This window comes from Arachis ipaensis, chromosome B10, assembly GCF_000816755.2.
Source record: "Arachis ipaensis cultivar K30076 chromosome B10, Araip1.1, whole genome shotgun sequence".
Lineage (NCBI taxonomy): Eukaryota > Viridiplantae > Streptophyta > Magnoliopsida > Fabales > Fabaceae > Arachis > Arachis ipaensis.
The window spans coordinates 130,729,123-130,755,022 of record NC_029794.2 but is presented as its reverse complement, the minus strand read 5'-3'; the positions used below and the strand labels follow the sequence as shown (position 1 = coordinate 130,755,022).

Here is a 25,900-nt window from a genome sequence, read left to right as displayed (position 1 = left end):
TATATTGAAAACTAAATTGTCACTGCTTTGGGGAACCAGACTTAAATCACTTCTGACATGCATGGCAGGTTCATTGGCCTCAGATGTTAATAATCTTGAATTCTGATGGCAAACAATAACTTAATACAGTCAACAATAATCATATTGTGCGTGTCATACACACTAAGTAGCCAGCATATCTCAAACAAAATAAATAAATAGTGGGTATACAATAGATTGATACTAAATGGTTTATCAGATAAAAGCGGGCCAAGAAAACATTCAAGCTCGAATATGAAAACATTAGAGTATTTCATAATATTATCATGCACCCATCCTTCAATGCTTCTTATCGATCATTCTTTTTTATTTCAATAAAGCATTTCATACTGCAACATTTAGTTTCAAGCAAGTACCGCACCTCTACTTGGACTTAGTTACCTGTATTATGTATGTCACCATCAGTAACTAAACATATTTTCGTTCACTAAGTAATTAATATCTATCTTTACAGCCCAATAACCATTCAAATGAAACATGTCTGCCTTGGTGGGAAAATATTACAAAATAAAACATATCATAAATGAGAACTCAAACCTTTAGCGTGAAAAAGCATGATATTGCTTGACCAGCCATCAATGATTGCAAAGGAAAAATAGTATCAGGAGGTTGAAGTAAAGAAATTTCCCAGTGCTTCCCAACAGAGGACAACTGGTAAACTTGGAAACTTTCTGAGCTTGTCTTGTTAACAACATCCAATCGAACAAGGAATTCTTGCATTCTCATCCGAGAAGGACTGATTTGAAATGAGACATCCAACGATGGTAATATCTGTGATTAACAAATTTTGGCAGTTCAGAATACATTAGGTCTAAAAATGGTATATCTGAAATAGAGCTATTTAACATAACTGGATTTGGTTATTCGTACAGTGCTAAGAATATTGAGAATGTATAAATGACCAAATTTTTTAGCAGACATGTAACCAACAACCCCAGTTTCACTCTCCTCCTTTGCAAAAAGGAGAGCATACTTGGTTAGTTGGTTTCCTTGTTTTTCCTTATGTTGGCTACAAAACAGTTGACCATATAGCATAACCCAAGAATGTTATATAAACAAATTTCTATACTAACCTGCACATTGTAATGCAAACGAAGAGTGCGATATCTGATGACACTTGATATATCTCCGATCTCATAATATATGCTCATGCAAAGAGAAATGTCTCCTGGAAAAGCAGCCCTAAACCAGAGAGGCCACAAGAAGGGTTTTTCACCTTGTATTGAAGTGTCCTGATATGAAGTGAATACATGTGACCGAGTTGAATGATGCTAATTCAAAAGTGCAACTATATAGCGTGCATGTAAAAGATTCAATACTGACCTCTGGAAACATAAAAACAGTGTCTGACATGATACCAGGATTAGCTTGTGCATCATTATTCACTGAATCTATTTTCTTTGTTAAGCAAGCAGGAAATTCTGACTTTATATGTTCTGGATTCCCAATCGTTAAAAATCTAGGATGACTTATCTTCATCTTCAGATTCTGCCAAAACCCCAAATGAATAAAACATGTAGAAAAATAGCATGTGAGAAAGAGCAGGGAAAGTATAAAGCTAACTCTGCAATCAAGTCACATCATTCGTCCACTGAAATTGTAAGCAAGAATAATAGGTACAATATAAATAACCCCGCAACAAAAAATTACAGCACACTAATCAGTAACAGTTGCCTCTTCCAAAGGTAAATCACAATAGCCAAATGAGTTGATATGCAAATCCAGGATGCAGTACCTTAACAGGAAAATCTGATGGGTTATGCAACTCTAATACAAGTTGCCGTAAATCTCCAGCATATGCCTTTCCAGGTAAATGGCGAACAGAACCCTGAAGCTTGGGAATGCTCTGGGATTTTAAGAGAGAAACAAAGCTGGTTCAGTCTAAATGTAAAGACTACAAGAAGATAGAACAGGAGGATTCAACATTAAATTGGAAAAAATTCAATAGTGAAAAAGGATAGGACAACAGCATGTACCTTAATCACCATAAATTTAAACATGTTGTTAGGTGAGTAATTTGATTTCCTTCTTCCTTTCACAATATTCTTCTTGGGATGGCTTGACTCAAAATTGTGAAAGCCAATGATAGTACCAGACAGTTTCCACCTAACACCAAGAATTGAAAGAGTACCTTCTACACTGGGAGTAACTGATAGTTGAACCTGGAAAACAGGTTTTTGAAAAATATCAATTTTACAAACTTCGCAACTTAAGATATGAAAATATATTTAAGGAAAATTAAGGGGGAAAAGAAGAAACATTCAAAAATAATATTGAGCAACCGGATACATTTACCTTTCATGAACTACATATGGAATGTCATTTATGTGTAAATTAAATTAAAATATCTAAGATGTAACATCATTTGTGGAATTAAATTAAAAGATCTATGATGAAATATCATCTTACTTTGATGATTTTAGTTTATTTTGTTCTATTCAAAACCCCAAAATAGCCAAACGGCTCACAATTGGCTCCCATACCTGCTTCACAGGCCAGCAGAGTGTACACATGATTGTACAACATTAACCTCCAGGACCTCAAAAACCAGATATGCAAAAGTTCTCAAATCCAATTACAAACCCAATAACCAAAATCATTTAAAAATCAAAATGTATATAAAGATAAAGTAAATAGGACAAAGCAAGACATTTGCCAGCTATGCTAGCAAATTTAGAACTCAGGAAATATGCATCAAGCAATAATGCTTTGCTGAAATTTTCTTTTAGAAGGAAAACAAGTCATTAATTGAAACTTGAAAGTATCTTTTCTTTATTCAAAATGCAAATGGGAACCATGCATTGTTAAAAGTTATAATACAAATGAATGTGGATGAGCTTTCCGTCCAGGAAATTGTGGCCTGCTGATTAGGCGAAACATTCTTCCTCCCTTGTTAAATTGCTTTTTCTATTTAAAAAAAATAAAAAAGGCAACCTTGCTAACAACTTCCAGACAAATGATCATGAGAAAATATGTTGTGCACAAAATTATGAGGTAATCTAGAATTTTTGACATTGCAGTTCAATTTGGATATATCTAGTCAAAATTAAGAAGATGCCGAGATTCATGATTATCCACAATGCCGCTCAATTTGCATATTTTTAGTCACAAGATCTCTTCTACAGAATTGCAACTGTAAATTGTGGTGATGATACATAAAAAGAATAACTTGATTGATACTAAATGCTAGAAACGCACCATGGTTGTTTCACCACCTCCTAGTGAGAAATCAACCTCTGATACCGAAAATGAGGTGTTATCTGAACTCATTTCCCTGAAGTGATCAATCTCATTATTTTTCTCCATGTTTGACTGGTTTTCATCTGTAATATCCATGATAAACAATAATCAATATGAAAAAAAAAAAAAGAATAATAGGACAAGTAGGACCCTGAAGAATTTTTCAATTGACTTAGATCTTGAAAGAAAATTAAGTACCAAATAAGTTCCCAAAAAAATGGTCATATACTTATAGGTCCATGAAGGGGAGAAAAAAAAGTATCAAACTAAACTCTTGAAGAATTTAAATGCTAGACTTATAGGTCCCCAACAAATTGCAACACTGGACACAATTCATATTAATATTCCATATCGTTCCGTTAAGGAACGCTAATTCTACCATTGCAATTCTTCAGGGTCCTTTTTTCCCTCAAGGACCTATATAAGTCCATCGCAAAATTTTTTCAAGAAAGTATTTTTTTTTTTTCCTTATGGATCTACAACTCCATCACAAAAATTTTCGGAGACCTATTAGTCTTACTACTCGCGGCCACGGGGGAAGCACAACGTTGAATATAAATGAATATTTTTTAGAAAACGAAGAAAGAAACGAAAAAACAAAGGAAGGAGAAATAGACAGAAACTCTAGCTTGCCTGATCTAGCTTCATCAGTACTACCAGAATGCTTGCAAATGAGTGCAACACCAGATATAGGAATCGGGATTTGCAGAGGGTTTTTGAATTCAATATTCACCTTCACAGCCTCTACAGATGGGTGGTGTGGATAAACATTGCACCAACAGCAGACAAGGTAAACATAGTAAGTGTCTTATTCGAAATCTTTACTGATTCTGACACACACACAGAAGGATATGGACATATCAAAATATCTTTCATCCACTTTTCATAAATATCATGTTACAAAATACTTTGTCAAGGAAGTCCCAAGGTCATCTAAATCTCTACCAATTAATTTCCAGTAAAAGCTCCTCAGTTATAAATTAATATGTACAGTTCCCAAAATGAATTCCATGAATGACTTTGTTAAAATCTGTCCCTATTGTTCCACACCAGAAAATATTATTTCTTGTTTCCAAAAGTCCTGATTGAAGAATATATGGAATATTCTTTCTTTTTTTTATCCGAACAAAAACGAAAATACATTCAACACCAATACAAAAGATAAATTGATAAAAAAAAAATTCAATTATCAACTTTTGATGAAATTTTACATACCTCCTGCAATACAAACATTTGATTGACTATTCTTTTTTGGGATTAGCTTTGATTGCAATTCCAACCAATTAGACTTAGCAGCGGAGAATGAAGGTAGCATTTCTTCCTCCAAAGAATTCCACAAGCCTTCTCTAATATTAGCCTGAAAATTTAGATACTTCAAACTATGAGGCTACAGCCATAAACATTCTAAACCTATGTGCAATATAATAACAAAACATGCTTCCCGTGACATCTGAAATACAAACACATATATTAAGGCTTTAGGCTATATATTCTACAATATACAACTATGATAGCCAAATTTTATCATGTAGTTATTAAGAGGTTCATATCATTGATAAAGGCATGTGAATTGCTTTATCATATTATATCTTGACCCAAGTGCCCATGACAATTCAAGGTGTTTTACATGCATTATAGGTCAATTACATATTTAGAGTGACAGACCTCTCAAAAGGTGTAACAGACTTGATTGAGTGAGAGTGAAAAATCTTTTAAGATGATATATAAGATGCTAAACAAACAGACACACACATTCAACAAAATATTATAATATTTAAAATAATCAGTTAACTGAACAGTAAAAAAGCCTGGTTAAATTGGGTCCCAAACATGTTTTAGAAATTAAAATGCAATGTGTGTGTGTCAGAGAGAGAGAGAGAGAGAGAGAGAGAGAGAGTGCACTGGATTAGAGTCAACTTACAGCTGAAGGAGATCCAAAAGTTCGGTAATCTTCAAAGATGACCTTGATTGAAGAAATGTTGATTACTGGCAATTGAAGTTTTGTTACCTCAAATGTCCGGCCTGTTTTCTGTGATATACAAGAGAATTAGAAAATAAAGACAGCTGTCAAACCAATTAGCTTCTGTCCAACTCTGTCAACAGACATATAGCAAAATAAAATTTCAAGTGTCCTACAAAGCACACTACTTCAGGAATTACATTAAATCAAACTATTGGCAGTTCAGTATTTTAACAATCAGGTTCTAAGCATGAGATCTGAAAAGGAAATAGAGTCACTATCACCTTCACAGTTTGAAGAAAGTCACTAAGGAATAATTCCTGTGTTGCCTTGGACTGGTGACTGCAGGCCAAGATTTCCATCATATGCTTGACAGCCACATCATACATCCCAAGTGAAGCATACCACCTATAACAATGAAAAGTAAGAAAGTTTAAAGAATCTAGATGCATACGTTCTACATTATTAAACAACCAGAATATGCTATTACTGAAGCAAGTCAAACTTACTGTCCTATATGAAAATGAACATGATCATTGATGTAGCTCCAAGTAGATCCTTTGAGAACAGAAAGAGCATTTCTATATGTTCGAATTGCATGTTTTATCTGAATATGTTAAGAAAGAGAATAAAATCAGCGTGAAAATCAATCTGTTAAATATGGGTAATTTAATTCTACATATTGTTGACAACCCAATACCTGATTACACTTTTTATACTGCTCACCAGAAAGCACCAGATGAAATCCATATTTACGCAACATGGAGGGTTTACACAACATGTAGCAATACGATGCTTGTTCAAGCATCACCGCAGAATGTAGGATATCCTACAACAAAGAATTTGTCAAGAGAAGAAAACAACATTTACAAATTACCCCTTTTTTTTCAAGGAACAAAAAAAGCACTACCTCACCACAAATGCGAAAATAAACAGTTGCTGCCTCTTTATACTGATCTCGTGCCTTCAACATTTCTATCCACCACAGACCACATCTTGTTGCATTTTGCTGACCCAATGATCCAAGTTTCTGCACATATTAAGTTTATTAATTAAAAAGATAATTAAACGGAATATAGTGAGCACCTTGTAGAAAAACTTATTACTTAATCCTTCTCATGTTCCAAAATAAACCATACGTACTACATATGTGCTAAAAGCATTTTCCATGCAATACTCTGCTTCCTTTCTAGATTGATCCAGCATGAAGTAGGTAAGTCCCATCATTTCCTGAAATATATTATCACCAGCAGCAGAAATTATTACTCTTTTTTTTTTTTTTTTTGGTGGTAGTTAGGGGGAGGGAAAAAAAAAGAAGAATCCAAGTTAATATACCTCCACCACTTCTTTATTGAAAATCCTAATCTAACTTAAACGGGTGTCACAACCATGGGACCATGCATCTGACGGTCCTCCAGACTTTGAATTGAAAAAAAATGAATTACCTGCACGCCAGCATACCGTTTCCAGGCTTTATCAATCTTGTAATCTGTGGAAATTAGGCGGTAATTTGACAATGCAAGCTCATAATCACGCAGCATGAAAGCGTAATCACCCAAAACTCTAATCTGTGACTCAATGGAGCTATAATTATACCTTCAACAATGAAAACAAAAGCCTTATTAGAAAAATGCACAACATCACGTGAAACATAGATAGCATACATCTATATTCTATCACAAAGATAATTATATTTTCTTATACATATATACACACAGACATGCATAACATTACAGTTTTTAAAAATAAATAAAAAAGAAGAAGAAACATCTATAACATATTAACATACATGGGACCATTGGGAGAATCTGCACCATCTTCTTTCCCTTTTCTCCACCACAAATTTTTTATTTGATTTCTAAAACCTTTCCTTGTTGCAGAAACCTAAAAAAAAAAGAAGCATTACAGAAACAAATTTCAAAGGAAGATCAGAATATGGATCGAAGTATTGGGGGCTGAAATAACGAATTCAATCCACCAACAAAAATAAAGAAGCTAAAACTAAATGACCTGTTGATTGAGTTCACGTATTTTTTGCTCCATGTTCGGGATGATGTACTTCGATGATAAATTTTGCATTAGATTCTTGATCTGTAAATGGGTCATAAAAATAGAGTTCAAAGTTTGTCTATTACTTAACCATAACTCCTCCATGGCAAATTTAATAATTGGTGCTTGTGGCAACTTACCTCATTGATATCATCGGTGTTAAGAAAGCAACCAAGACCTTGACTAAGTGATGCATCAGACATCTGTCACAAATTTCAGCAGACAATAGCCTAAGTTGCATGTTTTCGCATGATTGAAACCAAAATATCATATCATATTATATTATATTATATTTAACGTAGGTTCTAAAACACAAGAAAAAACAACAAAAGAATAAGGCTCACACAGTAACTAATGATTTTCTAATTTAATTTTTTCTAACAAAAAGGAAGAAGTTACAAGTTCTTCAAACAAACTTACATGTGAAGCCCAAAGATTCACTTGATGTTTGATAGGAGCATCTACTGAAGAATTAATGCAAAGCAACGAACAGTCACTTGTACCAAAAGTACTCCTCATTTCTGTGAAAATTTTACTTGCTCTGCTGAAGAAGATACATAAGGAACTCACACAAGTCTAACACTACAATACTACATCAACTAATAAAAATATTTAGCTGAAGAAAAAATGAAAAAACGAGGGATCGAAACACCTGAGCTGAGAAAGCATTAGTTTCTAGAAAATAACTGTCATGTTTGTTATATACTTTTGTTTTCACTAATTTTCATTTTCACTCTTAACTATCAGGGAATGAAACTAGTTTCAAGGTTCAAAATTACGAAAATACAAAATCTACATCAGTATTAAGCTCTGCCAAAACATGAAAAACATTCTCTGGCAAGAAAATAATCCTGTCCAGAGCAACCAAAGAATATTCCAACTATACTTTCAGGTTTCAATATCCACCACATAGACACCAATGAAAATGTCTACCCTTTTCCTAAAAACCATGTCACTCCAAGACATCTTAACAAAGACCAAAATATAGACCTCTTCAACATGCATCATGTATGAGATACAGCTTACAGAATGGCAAAACCAAAAATTAACAATGTAGTGTACATGCTAATTGCAACTGGTACTCGGTCATATATTTCTATGTGTATATAGCTTCTCAAATGCAATAATAATAAAAGAAAGTCCATACCTCTCTGCAGGGCCATCTTGATTATCATGTACTAGCACGTAATGCTTCAAAATATTTGGATCCATTGCACCACCATTGAGAAGAGACGGAAGCTTGTTGGAGTTATAAAGGTCAACAAATCGGTTAATAGGCCCTTCATCATTTGAAGAGACAGCTAGAATACCTGCAAGTAATTTTCAGGAGGGAAGACAAATTTGATGATATTGAACCGCAAATGACGCTTTGAAGAATTAAAGAAGGAAAACTAGGTATGAACTATTATATTAGTAAGAGACTAAGAAGAAGAAGAGTTCTAACTGTGTGTAAAATCTTACATGCCACAGGATGGTCAAAAGCTTCATGGTCTGAAAAGGAGGCCACGCGTACAAGCTCTTTATTAAGAAACTGAAACCAGGATGGTGTGTTTCTGTACTCAGAACCTAAAAGATTATTTGTTAATCAAACCAAATCTTAGACAACGAAAAAACTTCAACTAACTTGATGTCACACTAAAGGAAATTTTACAATTTATCCTACAACTGTAAGAAATTGAAGCCTCTCAGATCATCAGCATGCTCAATTTGAACATACCAAGCCTCAGGTTTGATCATACTGTATATCAGAACTCAAACAGTCAAGCAATTCACATAAAGTGGTATTTATACGACTTGTTGATGAAATTAATTTTCCATTTTAAAAACGTGGACAGGAAATAGAACTACAAAAAAGCATATTACCGCCTAAATTACTACAAATTCACAAAACTATAGTACGTATCAATTCATTTGTGTAGGATCGATGATTGCAGATAAAACGAATTACAGCCGAATACAAATTGTATACAGAGAATGTGACTTACTTGCAAGTTCATGATCAATATGTGGCACATCAGAAGCCAACTCAGAGAACACTTTCTCCCCTGCCTCCGTAATAACTTGTTTCAAACGCTCTTTAGCTACCTAGTAAAAGGCGAGGAAACGCAGAATGAGAGAAGCTCTGAAAACAACAAGAAACAAAGCCCTAAAGAAGCAAAAGCGGCATCGCGTACCTTCAAATCGGGCCTTCTGACATCAGAAGCGTAGAACAAACGCAATTTGAACTTGTGAAGGCGATAAGGCTGGTCACTAGCGGTCCTAACAGGCACTGCAAGAAGCGAAATGGAGCAATGCTGGTATCAGCAGAGAGAGAGAGAGAGAGAGAGAGAGAGATAGAGAGAATAATACCGTCGATGTTGTTGAAGGAGCAGAAAGGAGTGAGGAGATGGAGGAAGGAGAGGCCGTTCTTGAGGGAAGAGTCTTCGACGGAGGGAGTGGAGAGGACCATGACGACGGGAGTGATCTCTTCGAGGAGCATCTGGCCCAGCGGCGTGGTGGCCGGATCCATCATCATCTTCTTCAGATCGATCGGATCTCAGCCGTCAAATGGCGATTGGAAAACACAGCAGAGTAGCCAGGAGAAGGATTAAAAAAAACCCGGCTCGATTTGTCTTATAGCTCACGACGTCGCCTTTTGGGGGTTCTAACTTCTAACTTTCTACTCTCCCCTCACTCATGATTAAGTACTGCCACAATTTGGTGAAAAGTGAAATTAAGTAACACGTAAAACTTATTGTCTTATAACAGAAGAAAATATTAAAAATATAAAAACACCGTAAATGTACATTTTGTTCACGATATTTGTGGCTGGATCAAAATTAATTTAAATTATTTTTTCTTTTATATTTTATGCAAGAAACAAAGAACACGTTTACTCGTTACCAACAAATCTGAATGGCTCTCTTGGATCTAATATGGACAAAGATTAATTACGGTATATGAGGTATATCGATTATTTCAGGAATTAATATATAAAGGGAGTCTGAGTTATTACAAATACATTATCTTTTTGAAAAAAATTTAAAGGGCCAGCAACTTTATTAAATTCTGATCAGCATGTAACCAGCAAAAAAAAAAGAGTCATTAGATGAAATCTCATACCAATCTCACATTATTAAAATCATTATTGATGGCTACTTGATGGTTACAAATCACAAAAATTTCTATCTCCTAGCATTCCTCTATTTTTTTTTGTGACTGTCACAAATACATTATAATCGCTCATATATTTTTACTAAATATTTTAACTTTAAAGTAATTATTGAGTTGAATGTTGGAGTAATTTTACAACTATTTTACCAGTTTGCGGACATATTTAAAGGCCCTCTCAAAGTTCCACCTACCCAACGATCATTGTGTTCAGGGAATGCCACTGAAGTCAAGATTATTAAACCTTGTTTCAAAACTTAAGATTATTGAGTTCTTATATTTTTAAGTCCAAAAAATATAACTAAGATTATAACATGCCTCGACTAATATTTGGATATTAACTAGGAATGTAGAAAAGGTGGTAAAATTTTGAATGAGCAAAGGTCTGAAATGTCTGAATATACAAACACATTGGCCGAAGCCCAACAAAACCTAAATACCTAAGTAACTTAGAGTTACGCCACAATGCCTAAAACACAATAACAAATAAAGCCCAAACTCCTCGAAAAACTTAAAAAAAAAAAAGTACCGAAAAAGAAATAAAACTTGGAATATGTCTACTGAAAAGTAAAAAGATTAACTAGGAATACAATCTGGAGTAAACAAGAGTGTTATTTATATCAAGTTAAAGTGTATGGGAGATGGAACTTAATTTTTAATTAATAAAATCGACCAAAAAAATTATAATTGTGAATAGCCCAATCGGCCAATCATTTTTTTCTTTTTTTTGGGCATGACCAATCCCAATCTTAAAAGCTGAAAAATGGACTTTTTGGTTGGTCGAAAATTGTAAGAACTTGAACTTCTTATTGGTGACAGATTTTTCACACTCCAAAATGATGTCCATAAAGCAACGCCCTAATGCATAATTAAGGTTAAGGCCCATACAAAAGACTATATGGCCCAATTAGTTTATTAGAGACATATTATTAGGGTTAGATTATGTAAACATTTCATGAAAAAATAAAAAAACTATCCAATATTTATCTATTATCTATCCTTTTCTATAATTACCAAAAGAAAATATATTCTTATCTGCTGTATATTTTTGAAAAAGTAGAAAGATATGACTTCTTCTTTCAAAAGTTATTTTATTATTTTTATTTTAAAAAAATTTAACTTCAAAATAAAAGAGATCATTGTATTATTTTTATTCATGGTTCTGTGAAAAATGTTTTTTATTTTTGTTGGAAATAATGGTCCTCCATGATCATTTTCATACAATATTCCATCTGTTAAAAGTATTGACCTTCCACCACTATTTTCACGTAATGTTTCATCTGTTGGGAGTACTGATCCTCCACCACTCTTTTCACACAATGTTCTTGTTTCGAGAATGACCTGAAACGTTGATTTGGGCTTGAACGTGAGGTCCATATCCCTTAGTATGGCAGCGTCCGACTTCTTTGGTGTCGAGGTGTCGCCTGTCCGAGTTCCTCGTGAGGAAGTGGGGGTGGTACCTACAAGAGACTCTAAGCTTAAGTTAGCAAGGGCTTTAAGCAGGTTTTTAGTAGATTAGAACGTGAGTTATAACTGGGGGCTCAAGTGTATTTATAATAGAGCTGCTAACCACCTTTGATGGAGTAGTTCTATCTTTTCTGATAGATAACTATTCCTTTTATCTTGGAAGTCTATTAAGATCTCTCTTATAGACGTAGCGAAGAAATATCCGGAGCCAGTTACTCGTTAGGTCAAGTAGAGCTGGTCATTTTTGTTGATGTCCGACCTCTTTAAGAGGTCGGGCTTTACCGTAAAGGGCCACTTTATTAGTGGACCTTTTGTCTTATTGGGCATGGCTTTTATTTGTTGGGCTATGGTATGAACAGTGCCCCTACTTGAGTCCAGATCCTCTTGTGGGTCGGGGTCAAGCATTTCACGGCTTCTGTTGTGGACGTCAGGCTTTAGCACTTCGGTCTACCCGACGTGTTTGAAATTTTGAACGTTAATGGTGCTTTTAATGAGGGGCGAATGTTGCGCGACAGTTACTACTTAGAATCTACACACGTTTAAAGAGGAGTAAATGAGTCGTTTTTGGTTTATTGTCTCTTATAAAGGGAATTTTTCGGCTCTTCTTCTCTTTTTTGTTGTTTCTGAAAAGATTGCTTTTATTTTTCTTCATGAAGAACTTATCTCTGTCATTTTGATTGCTTCTATTTCTTCCAAGATTTTTTTATCCTGGTCTTTGAAGATTTTTGCTTTCACCGACGTAAAGGGGATCGTCCACGTTTTCTGCTGTTTTAGACGTGCTCTTCCTTTTTCACACTCTTTTTTTTTAGCTTAGTTTTCATTTTCTCTTTCCTTCGAACTCTCATTTTTCATTGCCTGAGATTTGCTTTGTTGTTTTATTGAGCTTTTACCTTCACTATCATCGCCATTTTTGTCTTTTGTTGAGAAAATACCTCTTTTTGCATTCTGACTTTCTTGTGAGTTTGATTCTTGAAACGTTTAAGAACATTTAATAATAAAAGATCCTGAAAAGATTTTCTTTTCTGCATTACTGGTACTGTGGCTGTTACCCTTTTGTATTGTGTTCTCCTAAATGGTGTCGCTTTAATGTGACGGTGTTCCATTGGAGAGTCACCATTTGATTGTTCTGTATGAAAAATTTCTGACAAGAGTAGCTTTCTTTTGGTTTTGATGTTTTGCCCGACTTGCCTTGGATAAGCTCCGACTTCTTTTAGTGACGACCTTCTTTACTTTTGCGTTTGTAGGTGTAGCATTTATGTCTCGCCGTGTTATCTTGAATATGTCGACTAAGGTCCATCCTGCTCTTTGGATTTGTGTAAATAGTACTGTTCTTAGTTGTGTCCCGATGACCGATAAAGAGTATTGTGATGAGTTCCGTAGGCACCATAGTATATGTGAGAATAGGGAGGATGAGAGAAGCTATGTTTTAGAACCACCCGACCCAGAGGAGAGAGTGTGTTTCCCGCCTTTAGAGAAGTCTGAACAACCTTTCTTTTATGCCTATGATTATTTCTTTACTAGGCTAGGTGTCCGACTTCCCTTTACAGTTTTTGAAATGAAAGTGCTGCGATCTTCAAACCTTGTCCTTTCTCAGTTACACCCAAACTCTTGGACTTTTATGAAAATGTACCAGCTCCTATGTCGGGAGTTGGATGTTTGACCTACTTTTAAACATTTTCTTTTACCTCTTAGTTGCCATGAAACTCTATAGTTCCACTAAGAAGTCGGGGTGGATATCATTCCGAGCTGTACAAGGTCGAAATGTTTTTTCTATATTTGATGATTCTTTCCATGATTTCAAAAATCAATTTTTTAAGGTCCAGGGCGCTGTGGGTGTCCGACCTTTCTTCTTGCCCGAGAACCAAGAACCCCTTTTTTTCCCTATACTGGCAAGATACCCTTAATATCGTTAGATGTGATCTAGCCGAGTTAGACGACCTAAAGAGGGGTGTTGTAGATTTTGTGTTGGATACATGAGGCCAAGCTCCCCATTTAGACACAAAAAGATATTTGGAAGATCTCAACCTTCTGAAGTCCGATCTTGGTAGTTCTCTCTTCCTTTACTTGTTGAATTCTATTATTCATAAGTGTTGTTTCTGAGTATGTTTGTTTTGTTTTTTAGAAAGTATGGGTCCAAAATCAGCTATGACGTTTCTTCGGAACACCAAAAAAATAGTCGTTGCCAAAAATCTCCAGCAACAAAAAGATGTCGGATCCGGATCTTATGTCTAATATTCTCCCAGGAAGTTGGGATCGGGTCCATCTAAACAGAAGATCATCATTCCCACTCCTCTCTCCAGGCATATCCCTTCTGAGCCTTCTCCACTGTCTCCGTCATCCACCAAACCTCCCTTCAAAAAGCAGAAGGTGGATGACGATGAGAACATTTATTCGAAGAGCTTTAACGCCTTGTCTTGGGGGGAGAAAAATGTCCTTACCACCACCTGAGCACGGATGATGTGGCCCTTCAGAACCACCTCCAGCACTTGGCACGTGGAGGCCTTCGTACGGTTGGAGTATGTACTACTCTAGCCAAGGAGTTAAGGAACTCTCCCATTCAAGTGATGGCTAGTGCTTTGGTGTCAACCCGTGCTTATGTGGAGAGGCTGAACGAGCTGAAGAAGGACTTGGAGTTGGTGCGAGATGCCTTGAGGTCTGACCTTGAAAGAGCTCGGGAAAGAGCCACCAAGTCAGAAGCTGCTGCTGCTTTGGCCGATGAGAAGGCCAAGAAATTCCAGGAGAGCTATACCCGTGTATTTGGGGAGAGGTTGGCACTGGAGGAGGAGGAGGAGTTAGGGAAGCTGAAAGAGCAGTTTGCTGAGTCTCAGGAGTTGGCAGCTTCGGGGATGGACGAGATGTTCGATAACTTGGAGGCTCGGGTCAAGGTCTTGGCTCCCGACCTTGACCTTTCCCTCTTCAGTGTTGACAACATAGTAGTAGACGGCAAGATAGTCCTGGCACCCGAGGACGATGATGAGGAGGAGCCTCCAGTGGACCCAAAGACCTTGGGGCCTCAGGTCGGGCAGACGTCCACTTCGGGAACCAAACCTGAAGCTGCTACTATAGAGACTTCTCCTACGGCCTCTGTAGTCGTGTCGGTTGAGCCAGTCTCTGTGCATCCCCCTTCTCCTGGAAAAGATGATGCTACTGGCGAGAACCTTACTCCTCTTTAGGCCTTTTTATATTTTGTTACATGTAACTCGTACGACCAGACTTGTGGGCTTATAATACTTTTAATTTTTTGTAATAGTTTATAGTTTTTTGAACACTTTACCTTTTTTTTTAGTTTTTTGTTCACAACTTTTATGAAGCAATGTTCAAAAATTTATTTGCAAAGTACCCTTTTTAACTCTTATAGTAAGGTACAGTTTGTTTTGACTTTTGAGTCTTTAACAAATTCAAAAGTTTGTTAATTTCCTTACGTAGGTCCGACTTCGAGTAATTGGCCTTTACTAAGTTATTTTTACAACTCATTTTTTATCTGTCCTGTTTGAGGTCGCTTTATACGAGTTGCTTGTATAACTTCTTACATTAACTTGTACCTCGTCGCTTTCATCTTTGCCGACCACTTTTAGGTCGAGCAATGATTTTCTCCGGTTTCTCGAGCTTAAATTAATGCGTTTGAGATAGAAAACTTCTGAAGAAAGAAATAGACCAGTAATATTTATTAATGTTTAAGAAATTCCTTTACAAAGCTATTCACTAAAGGCTTAAGTGCCCGCAACCCTTGTGCTGGTGTCTCATTAAAAAACCCTTATTATTGGAAAAAAGAGTGCACCCAGGTACAAGGCTTTTAACTATAGTGTTTTTTTAAGTTATAAGCGTGCCAGGACCTCGGGAGCTCCCGCCCTTGGAGGTCGGACATCTTATAGGAACCTTTGCCTAGGACCTCTACTATCTTGTAAGGTCCCTTCAAATTTGCAGCTAGCTTTCCTTCCCCTGACTTCTGTATTCGGATGTCGTTTCGGGTCAGGACGAGGTCATTGGTAGTGAAATTTCTCTTGATCACCTTTTGGTGGTATCTTAGAGCCATCCTTTGCTTTAGAGCTTCCTCCTTAATCTGAGCTCTTTCTCGGACTTTGTGGAGGAGGTCGAGCTCTTCCTTTTGTGCCTGGGTGTTAGCTCTTTCATTGTAAAATAGGACTCTAGGTGATTCTTCAGCTACTTCTATGGGGATCACTGCCTCCATTTTGTAAGCAAATCAGAAGAGTGATTCTCTCGTTGTGGTATGTGGAGTGGTCCGATATGCTCACAAGACTTGGAAAAGTTTGTCTGCCCAAGCTTCTTTCACGTCTTGCAATCGGTGCTTTAACCTGGCCAATATGACTTTGTTGGCAGTTTCATCCTGTCCATTGGCCTGTGGGTGCTCTACGGATGTGAACTGGTGTTTTATTTTTAGGTCGGCCACCAAGTTCCTAAAGGTTGAGTCGGTGAATTGAGTCTCATTGTACGTGATGATGGAGTGTGGAATTCCAAACCTTGTGACAATGTTCTTATACAGAAATTTCTGACTTCTTTGAGTAGTAATAGTTGCTAGGGGCTCTACCTCAATCCATTTAGTGAAAAAGTCAATCCCTACTATGAGGTATATGACTTGGCTTGGTGCTTGTGAAAATGGTCCGAGTAGGTCAAGGTTCCACTTCGCGAATGGCCATGGTAAGGTAATACTGATGAGCTCTTCAGGAGGCGCCATGTGGAAGTTAGCATGTTTCTGGCAAGGCGGGCATGTCTTAACAAATTTAGTTGCCTCCTTCTGTAGGGTCGGCCAGAAAAAGCCAGCTCGGATCACCTTTTTGCCTAGTGACCGAGCTCTCAAATGATTTCCGCATATGCCACTATGTACATCCTATAAGACTTCTCTTGTATTAGAGGTCGGAACGCACTTTAAGAGGGGTGTTGAAATTCCTCTTTTGTATAAAATATTGTGGACTAATGTATAATTTGTGCCTCCTTTACGAGCTTTCTGGCTTCTTTTTTGTCCTTAGGGAGTACGTCAAATTTGAAGTAGTTGACTATGGGGTCATCCACCCTAGATTTTGATTAGATATGGTCATTACCTCTTCTTCCTTTGCTATGGATGGTGATTTCGGAGTCTCTTGAATGAGACTTTTGTTGTTGCCCCCTAATTTGGTGCTGGCTAATTTTGAGAGGGCATCAACTCGGGCATTGGATTTCCGAGCTATATGTCAGACTTCACTTTCTGAAAAGTGTGTTAGTTGTTCTCGGGTCTTATCCAAATACTTATTTATAGTGAGGTCTTTAGCTTGATAGGTGCCATTAATTTGCGAAGTTATTACTTGCAAATCACTAAACACCACCACTTTTTTTGCTTCCACTTCTTTAGTCAGCTTCAAGCCAGCAAGTAGAGCTTCATACTATGCTTGATTGTTGGAAGCAGGGAACTCGAACCTTAAGGATAGCTCTATCTGAGTTCCTTGGTCGCTTTCTAGAATAACACCAGCTCCACTTCCAGCCTCATTTGATGACTCATCTACATACAAACTTTATATAATTGGATTTTCTGGGCTTTTGATGTATTCGGCAATGAAGTCAGCAAGGTACTGAGACTTAATGGTTGTCCGAGCTTTGTACCTTAAGTCAAACTCGGACAACTCTATTGCCCATTGTAGCATCCGACCTGCCAAATCCGTCTTTTGTAGGATGTATTTCATGGGTTTATTAGTGCAGACTTTAATAGTGTGAGTCTGGAAGTAAGGCCGGAGCCTTCGAGATGTAAGGATAAGGGCATAAGCAAACTTCTCTATCTTTTGATGGTTCAACTTCGCCCCTTGTAGGAATTTGCTGATGAAATAGATAGGTTATTGCCCCTTTTCGTCTTTTCGGACCAAGACTGAAGCTATAGCCCGACTTTCAATTGACAAATATAGCACGAGCCCTTCTCCTTTTTTAGGTCGGGTAAGTATGAGTGGTTGCCCCAAGAATGCCTTAAAGTCTTAAAAGGCATGTTCGCATTTTGAGGTCCATTCAAATTGCTTCTCTTTCCTTAGGATTGAGTAAAGGGGAAGTGATTTTAGAGTCGACCCGGCTAAAAATCTGGATAGAGCGGCCAACCTTCCGTTTAGTTATTGGACCTGTTTGACACAAGTCGGGCTCTTCATGTTAAGTATAGTCTGGCATTTATCTGGATTTGCTTCTATCACTCTTTGGGTTAACATGAACCCCAGCAACTTCCTAGCTTCTACTGCAAAAGTGCACTTTGAGAAATTTAACCTTATATCATGCTTCCTTATAGTCGAGAATACCTCAGAGAGGTCGGATAGTAGTGTCGCGTCCTCTTAGGTCTTAACGAGCATGTCGTCCACATATACCTCCATGAATTTTCCTATGTGAGCAGAAAATACTTTATTCATCAATCGCTGGTATGTAGCCCCTGCGTTCTTTAATCCAAAAGGCATTACTGCGTAGCAATAGTTAGTCTTTGGAGTTATGAACGAGGTCTTCTCTTGATCCGGTTTATACATCGGGATTTGATTATATGCTGAGTAGGCATCCCTAAAGGACAAGTATTTATAGCCTGATGCTGAGTCAACCAGAGCATCAATATTAGGGAGTGGATAAGGGTCCTTAGCGTAGGCTTTATTGAAGTCGGTGTAATCAACACACATTCTCCACTTTCCATTTTATTTTTTCACCAACACTACGTTACCTAACCATAGTAGATATTTTACCTCCCTTATAAACCCTGCCTCCAGCAAGGCTTGTACTTGTTCTTCTACGACCTGTGTCTATTCTAGTCCGAGCTTCCTGCGCTTCTGCTGAATAGGTCGGGAGCCCGGATATACTGCAAGCTTATGGGACATCAGGTCGAGGTTTATGCTAGGCATGTCGAAAGCTTTCCAAGCGAAGAGATCGAAGTTTTCCCTTAACAGTTGTATGAGTTGCTTCTTAAGGCTCCCTTCTAGGTTTGTCCCTATGCTCGTTGTCTTGTCAAGGTGGTTCCCGATTTGCACTTTTTCTATTTTACCCTCAGGTTGGGGTCGCAATTCTTCACGAGTTCGGACTCCCCCTAGCTCAATGGTGTTGACCTCTTTTCCTCCTGAGTTGCCTTTCAAACTGAGGCTCTCATTGTAACATTTTTTAGCTAACTTTTGGTCTCCCTTTACAGTAGCAATCCCTTCTGCTGCTGGGAACTTCATACAGAGGTGAGAAGTAGAGACGACGGCTACAAGTCGATTTAAGGTAGTCTGATAAACCCCAATTTTAGGGTTTATCTTTTGTTGAATTTAGAGGATTTTATTAACTTTTCTCATATTTATTTAATGAAATAGCATGATTTTGTGAATCTCTCCTAATTTGTGCTTAAGAGTAAAAACATGCTTTTTAGGCTCTTAATTTGCTAAATTTAATTCACTTTAATTCCATTCGATGCCTTGATATATTTGTTAAGTAATCTCAGGCTTAGAAGGCAAGGATTGGATTGAAGAAGTGAAGAAAAAACATGCAAAGTGGAGAATTCATAATGAAATGAGAATTTGGTGAATTCATGGTGACGCATACGCGTGAGAGAGGAACTTGTCAGGCAACGCGTACGCGTGACCCATGCGTACACGTGACACTTGTCATGTGACCTCATTAAAGAAAATACGCTGGGGGCAATTTCTGAGCTCATCCAGGCCCAAATCCAACTCATTTCTGAAGTATTTGATGCAAAAATCAAGAAGGGCGGAGCAATTCGAGTAGTGCAGGAATCATACTTTAGGTTAGTTCTAGAAAGAGAAGCTCCCTCTTCTCTCTAGAAACTAGGGTTCTTAGTTTAATTGTCTCTTAGATCTAGGTTTTAATTCTTGTTTTCAATTAGTTTTCATTGCAATTTCTTGTTCTTACATCTTTGCTCTCTTAGTTCTTCTTGTTAATTTCCCTTATCATGTCACTTTTATGTTTATGAACTCTTGTTACTTTCAATTTCATTTAATACAAATTTGATGGTTTATGTTTCTTTGATGTTTATTTGAGTTATTGTTATTATTCTCTTGCATTTGGTAGCCTTAGAATTTATATTTCTTGCAATTTAATATGCTTTTCTTTTATTGCACACCAAGTATTTGATAAAATTCTTAGCTTAGGTTTAGAGTAGATTTTGTGCATTCTTGCCTTGGAAAGAGAAATTAGGTGCTCTTGAGTCATTAATACCCAACTTATGTTGGTGATCTAGAGTTGTTAGTTAATATTGTTTCCATTGACGTTAATCTCTTGCTAATTTAATTAGTAAATTGATTAGGACTTATGAATTGAGATTAACTAGTCTTATTTGATTTTCTCCCGATGTTGGAGATAATGAAATAGGATTATCTCTTGATAATTATTGTGTTATGATTAATGACTAGGATAGAAAACCTTGATTCTCAATCTTTGCCATGATTGCCTCTTTAGTAATTGTTATATTTAGTTGTTTGCTTTAATTTCTTGCCATTTAGTTTCTTGTCTTCTTATATGCAAACCCCACTTGAACCTCATAACCAATAACATGCATACCTCACTGCAATTCCTTTGAGAGATGACCCGAGATCTAATACTCTCGGTTATTATTATTATTGGTTTGCACTTGTGACAAACAAAATAAACTTTGATTGAGAGTTGTTTGTTGGTTTAGACCTATACTTCGACGAGATTATTTTTGTGTGAACATTTTTAAACCGACGGTAACCCTCTTTCATAATCCGACCTATTAAGGCATTGTAGGCCGATGTTACATCGACTACTATGTAGTCGACTCTTAGTGACTTTGATCGGATACCTTTTCCAAAAGTGGCGTACAATGAGATATAACTAAGGGGTCGGATCGAGGTATCTCCTAGTTCGAAGAGCCTGTCGAAGTATGCCTTTAGATCCTTTTCTTCTAATCCAAGTTTGTCAAAAGCGGGTTTAAACAGAATATCAGCCGAGCTACCTTGATCTATCAAAGTTCTGTAAAGGTTAGCATTTGCTAGGATCATGGTTATTACCACGCGCGGGATCATCAGGTCCAGGTAATATGCCTTGAGCATCTTCTTTAGTGAAAGAAATAGTTGGCAAGTCGATCAGTTAACTATCTTTTTCGACTTGATATACCTCCTTGAGGTATCTTTTTCGTGAGGATTTTTATATCCCTTCTCCTGCAAACCCACCATTGATCATGTGTATGTGTCTCTCTGAGGTGTTAGGAGGGCGTTCAGGTCGTCCTCCTTCTTCATCCCGTCTTTTCTTTCTTGGGTCGTCCAATTTGTCGGCCAGGTATCTGTCAAGTTGGCCTTCTCTAGCCAACTTTTTTATGACTTTCTTTAAGTTGTAACATTCGTTGGTGGAATGTCCGTACAGCTTGTAGTACTTGCAATATTCAATCCGACTTCCAGCTTTCTTATGCTTAATTGGACAAGGAGGTGGGAGTTTCTTCGCGTGGCATATCTCACGGTAAACATCCACCAGGAAAATCCTTAGAGGGGTGTAGTTGTGGTACTTTCGGGGCTTCTCTACACTTTGCACATCTTTTTTTTTGGGTTTCCTTTCTTTGTCCGGAGTTTGGTAGTAGGGCAGGTTTGTTCCCGGGGATGGTTCTTTAAGTCGAAAATTTTTTTCTATATTGATGTATTTCTCTGCTCTTTCTTGAACTTCATTCAAAGAAGGCGGGTATCGTTTAGATATTGATTGGGAGAATGGTCCTTCTTTGAGGCCATTGACCAAACCCATAATTACAGCTTTGGTTGGCAGATTATGGATCTCCAAATAGGCTTTATTGAACCTTTCCATATAGTCACGGAGGGTTTTCCCGACTTCTTGCTTTACTCCCAGCAAGCTCGAGGCATGCTTCGTTTTGTCCTTCTGGATGGAGAATCTGGTCAGGAATTTCCTCGTCGAAGTAGGTTATCGACCTGGGTGACAGGTTATCAAACCACTTCATGGTCGCCTTGGTCAAAGTAGTCGGGAAGACTTTGTAACGGGTGGTGTCAGAGGCGTCAGCCAGGTACATTCTACATTTGAAGTTACTGAGATGGTGGATCGGGTCGGATGTTCCGTCGTAGAGATCCATGTTGAAAATCCTGGAAACTTTAACCTTCATGATCTCTTATGTGAACGGATCTTCTCCTCCCAGGGGACTTTCGTCACGCTCCGCCCGATTATTCTTCCTTTGTAGGTCAGCTTCCAGTTTTCGAAGCTTATCTTCTAGCTCCTTCTGTCGTCTTACTTCTCTTCGCAACTCCCATTTTGCTTCCCGTTGTCGTTCAGCCTCATGTTCGAGCTGTTGCAGTCGATCTCCTTGGCTATGAACCAGGTCCAGGATCTCAGTTGTATGAGGGCGGTCCTCATCCTTGGGATGGTGGACCTTGGAATGAATCCTCCTTGGTTGAGGATTTTGAGGTTCCTTCCTCGTGAGGGCCTTAGTGATGTGGTGAGGAGGAAGCACGAGGGCATATCCTTCTGGCTGAGCTTCTTGCTCAAACTCAGATGCCGTGTGGCCGTCCTCATGCTCGCGATCTGCCATTTGTCAAGGGTAGAATTCCAAGTCCCCGACAACGGCGTCAATGTTCCGAAAGTTACCTGAAACGTTGATTTGGGCCTGAATGTGAGGTCCAGATCCCTTAGTATGGCAGCGTCCAACTTCTTTGGTGCCGATGTGCCGCCTATCTGAGCTCTTCGTGAGGAGGTGGGGGATGGTACCTGCAAGAGACTACAATGCTTAATTTAGCAAGGGTTTTAAGCAGGATTTTAGTATATTAGAACGTGAGTTATACCTGGGGACTCAAGTGTATTTATAATAGAGCTGCTAACCACGTTTGTTGGAGTAGTTCTATCTTTTCTGATAGATAACTATTCCTTTTATCTTGAGAGTCTATTAAGATCTCCCTTCTAGATATAACGGAGAAATATCAGGAACCAGTTACTCGTTAGGTCAAGTAGAGCTGGTCTTTTTTGTTGATCTTTACCATAAAGGGCCACTTTATTAGTGAGCCTTTTGATTGGGCTTGACTTTTATTTGTTAGGTCAGGGTATGAACAATTCTATTTGAACCAGCTGTTGCATATATCCTTTTCAGGTATTTTTTTTATCATTCTACCACTCTATTTTTATTATTAAATTTGTATTTAATATTATGTGTGGTATATAATCTAATAATTCTTTTTTTTTCCACATGTGATTTTACATGTGTTATATAACTTACTATTTTTTTTATAGTTGTTAAAGTAAATTCTTGACCTCAATAAAGGAGGAGAGAGTTCTAATAAGAGTAGCAAAAATAAAAAACAACAATAAAATATACATGACATACATTTTATATTTATTTTCTATTTTTACCTATCATATCATACACAATAAAATATTAAACACTAATTATACAATAATTTATTTGACACTGTCATTAAGATTATTACCATCAAAATTATTGTGAATTAGAATTTTATGAATTTTATACATAATATATGTCAACATTGTCAATTATGTACACTACTGGCTGGAGCCTTGAAGCATCAACTTTTTGGAAAGTCTCGTACATTCCTACTCCATGTCTCTGTCAATTCTCCATGTGCTTCGAACAAAAATCATGACCATGAGGGTAAAATATATTTTTTATTTTTTAAATATTTTTAAATTTTATTTTATTTTATTTTTATTTTTAAAAATTTCAATTTATATTAAATATATTTTTTCCAAAAAATATTTGATTGATTGAATGATATCGATTTTCCAGTGGTATATATGCTCAAGTTGTAACCACTACCACTTGGATCTTAGAATGGTCACCTAACTTCAGATCGTGGTGGAATCAGCGCCAATGTAGGCCAATATTTGAAGATGTTATTTAATAATCTTATGTTGATGAGCCTCAACACTCTGACAAATATGACCATAACGTGGTCAACACAAGCGTACTGTTAATTATATATTGTTGAAGTTATTTTTAATAATTAGAAATGACATGACAAAATAATGATTCTTTCTTTTATTATTATAAAATAAATATATGGAAAATTTTTAATCAATTGGGGAGGCGCTCAGCTCTCAATAACTTTCAACAACCCTGTCCCTCTGAAAAGAACCAACGGCGTGGATTAGACCTAATAACACAAGTTGTATCAATGGCCAGAACACAACTACACAACCTCACTTGCGGTCTCTCTTTCTTGTTTAATTAATTAATATGGTCAGAAAATCATATTCAAATGGTAATTTTCTTTCATTATATAAAAAAACTTGATAATTATTTATATGAAAATATCTCTAACGACAATAATAAGAAAGATAGATATCGATACGTAGTTTTTAAGATGGTAGAAATTTACATGCATTTATGTTTAGAAAAGTATAGAGTACTAATATATTATCGGTCAACTTATTACAATAATAAAAAAAATATTTTTATTAGACACATCTATAAAGACACTTTTATTAAATACAGTTATAAACAAAAGTTAGCAGAAGTTAGTAGAAATACTATTAGTAACGTAATAAAATTGTTTATTTTTATATAAAGTTGATATTTAAAAATCATTAGATGTTTTAATAAATTTGACTAAATTATCATCTAATAACTTTCAACAATTAACTTGGTACGAAGAAAACTCCGTGAGTCTTTATCTTTTAATATTCATTCATAAACTTGCATGTTTTCATGTTTATGAAAATATTGACCTCTAAATCTCTAATAATGTTCTCGAACGTGTTGTGGAGCCAGTTGGGAGATGATTATTCTTTTCTTATACAATTCATTATTCATGTGTCTCATATTCACATCATTTTTCTACTATTATTTAGTCGGCGATGAAGCCACGCCACCGCAGTTTCTTTTTTTTTTCTTCGCCGGTGCTAAAAGTTTGGTACTTCAGTTTAGACAAAATGAATTCTCTAGTTTGAAAGTTTTCTTTTAAGTGAAAACTCAGGTGAAGTCGATTTCACGTGAAGTCGACTGCACATGAGTTTCACTTTTCTTTTATTATATTTACTTTACGATGGTACGATACATTAGTAACGTGATTTATTTTTATTATTTAAAATTAAAAAAAAAAACTCATTTTTTTAATTAACAACTTTTTCTTTTCAACATTATTAATATTTATAATAGTCAAATAAAATAAATAAAAAAATCTCATTAATATTAAATTACTTAAAAATTCTCCAAATTTTTGTGCTACACATGATGTCCTAGAAATACCAACAAAGTTTATAATAGTAATAATTTTAATGAGATCTCATCTAAAGTATATACTTCATTATTCTAAGACATGGTCCTCACCATATATATCTTACAAGATCAAAGGGTGGCATTAACGTGTGCAAGCTCATACATACATGCACCTGCTAATACTAATCCTATATAGAATATATATAATAATTAACTTGACTAATTAATTAATCACAATAATAAGCTAAGCATTAGTATTGGTTCCGAATTTGGAGTAACTTTTTTCAGGAGCCAATGCAATGAACCAGACTGATACGGCGAGTGTTCTGTTCGTGGCTTCATGCCATTTACTGCATGCATTGATTCTTTTATTCATCTATTTTGAGTCAAATGTAAGAGAAGTTTCGAGAAGTTTGATTTCATGTTACAAAATTGTGGTAGGTGTTCATTTTATATCACTATTAACTATATAGGTTGGCTTCGTCCGGGTTTGAAACTTATTAAGGCACATTATTGTATTCACAAGGGTNGTGCTTAAATCACGAACTTTTAAAGAAAAATAAAAAAAAGTGCAAGTATTCAAAAAAGTCCAGAGACACTTAATTGCATACTTTAAGTTTAATTGTTTCAAATACAATAGAGTTCTGAATCTTAATTATTTCGCTCAACTAGTCTCAAGTGAATCTCACAACCTAATCATTTCGATCAACTGTTGACTCTTTCATATAAATTAACTCAGGAGGGGCAAAATGAAGCTATGCCTATATAGTTTTAGCCGAAGTAATTGATATTATTTCTCTATCTGTTTTATCATAATATAATCAGCATTTTCACCGTTAACTCAATTTTTTTTTGCTTTTCTCCTTTTTCATTTTGGGGCC

The 25,900-nt window shown here is 36.4% G+C and overlaps 1 protein-coding gene across 1 annotated transcript in view; it reads right to left on the bottom strand.

Moving 5' to 3' along the window:
- The window catches only part of LOC107622755 (trafficking protein particle complex subunit 8), a gene marked incomplete in the record, with an annotated part of 11,092 nt that extends 1,154 nt beyond the window's left edge, over positions 1–9,938 (bottom strand). Inside the window, 25 exon segments of the mRNA XM_016324776.2 lie at positions 1–102; positions 577–810; positions 1,113–1,271; positions 1,363–1,527; positions 1,775–1,885; positions 2,016–2,201; positions 3,238–3,362; positions 3,913–4,023; positions 4,495–4,636; positions 5,201–5,308; positions 5,524–5,647; positions 5,749–5,846; positions 5,940–6,068; positions 6,150–6,269; positions 6,383–6,469; positions 6,685–6,835; positions 7,029–7,123; positions 7,250–7,330; positions 7,429–7,491; positions 7,709–7,829; positions 8,436–8,598; positions 8,750–8,854; positions 9,274–9,373; positions 9,463–9,557; positions 9,638–9,938. Coding sequence (XP_016180262.1) covers positions 1–102; positions 577–810; positions 1,113–1,271; positions 1,363–1,527; positions 1,775–1,885; positions 2,016–2,201; positions 3,238–3,362; positions 3,913–4,023; positions 4,495–4,636; positions 5,201–5,308; positions 5,524–5,647; positions 5,749–5,846; positions 5,940–6,068; positions 6,150–6,269; positions 6,383–6,469; positions 6,685–6,835; positions 7,029–7,123; positions 7,250–7,330; positions 7,429–7,491; positions 7,709–7,829; positions 8,436–8,598; positions 8,750–8,854; positions 9,274–9,373; positions 9,463–9,557; positions 9,638–9,803 — 3,141 coding nt within the window.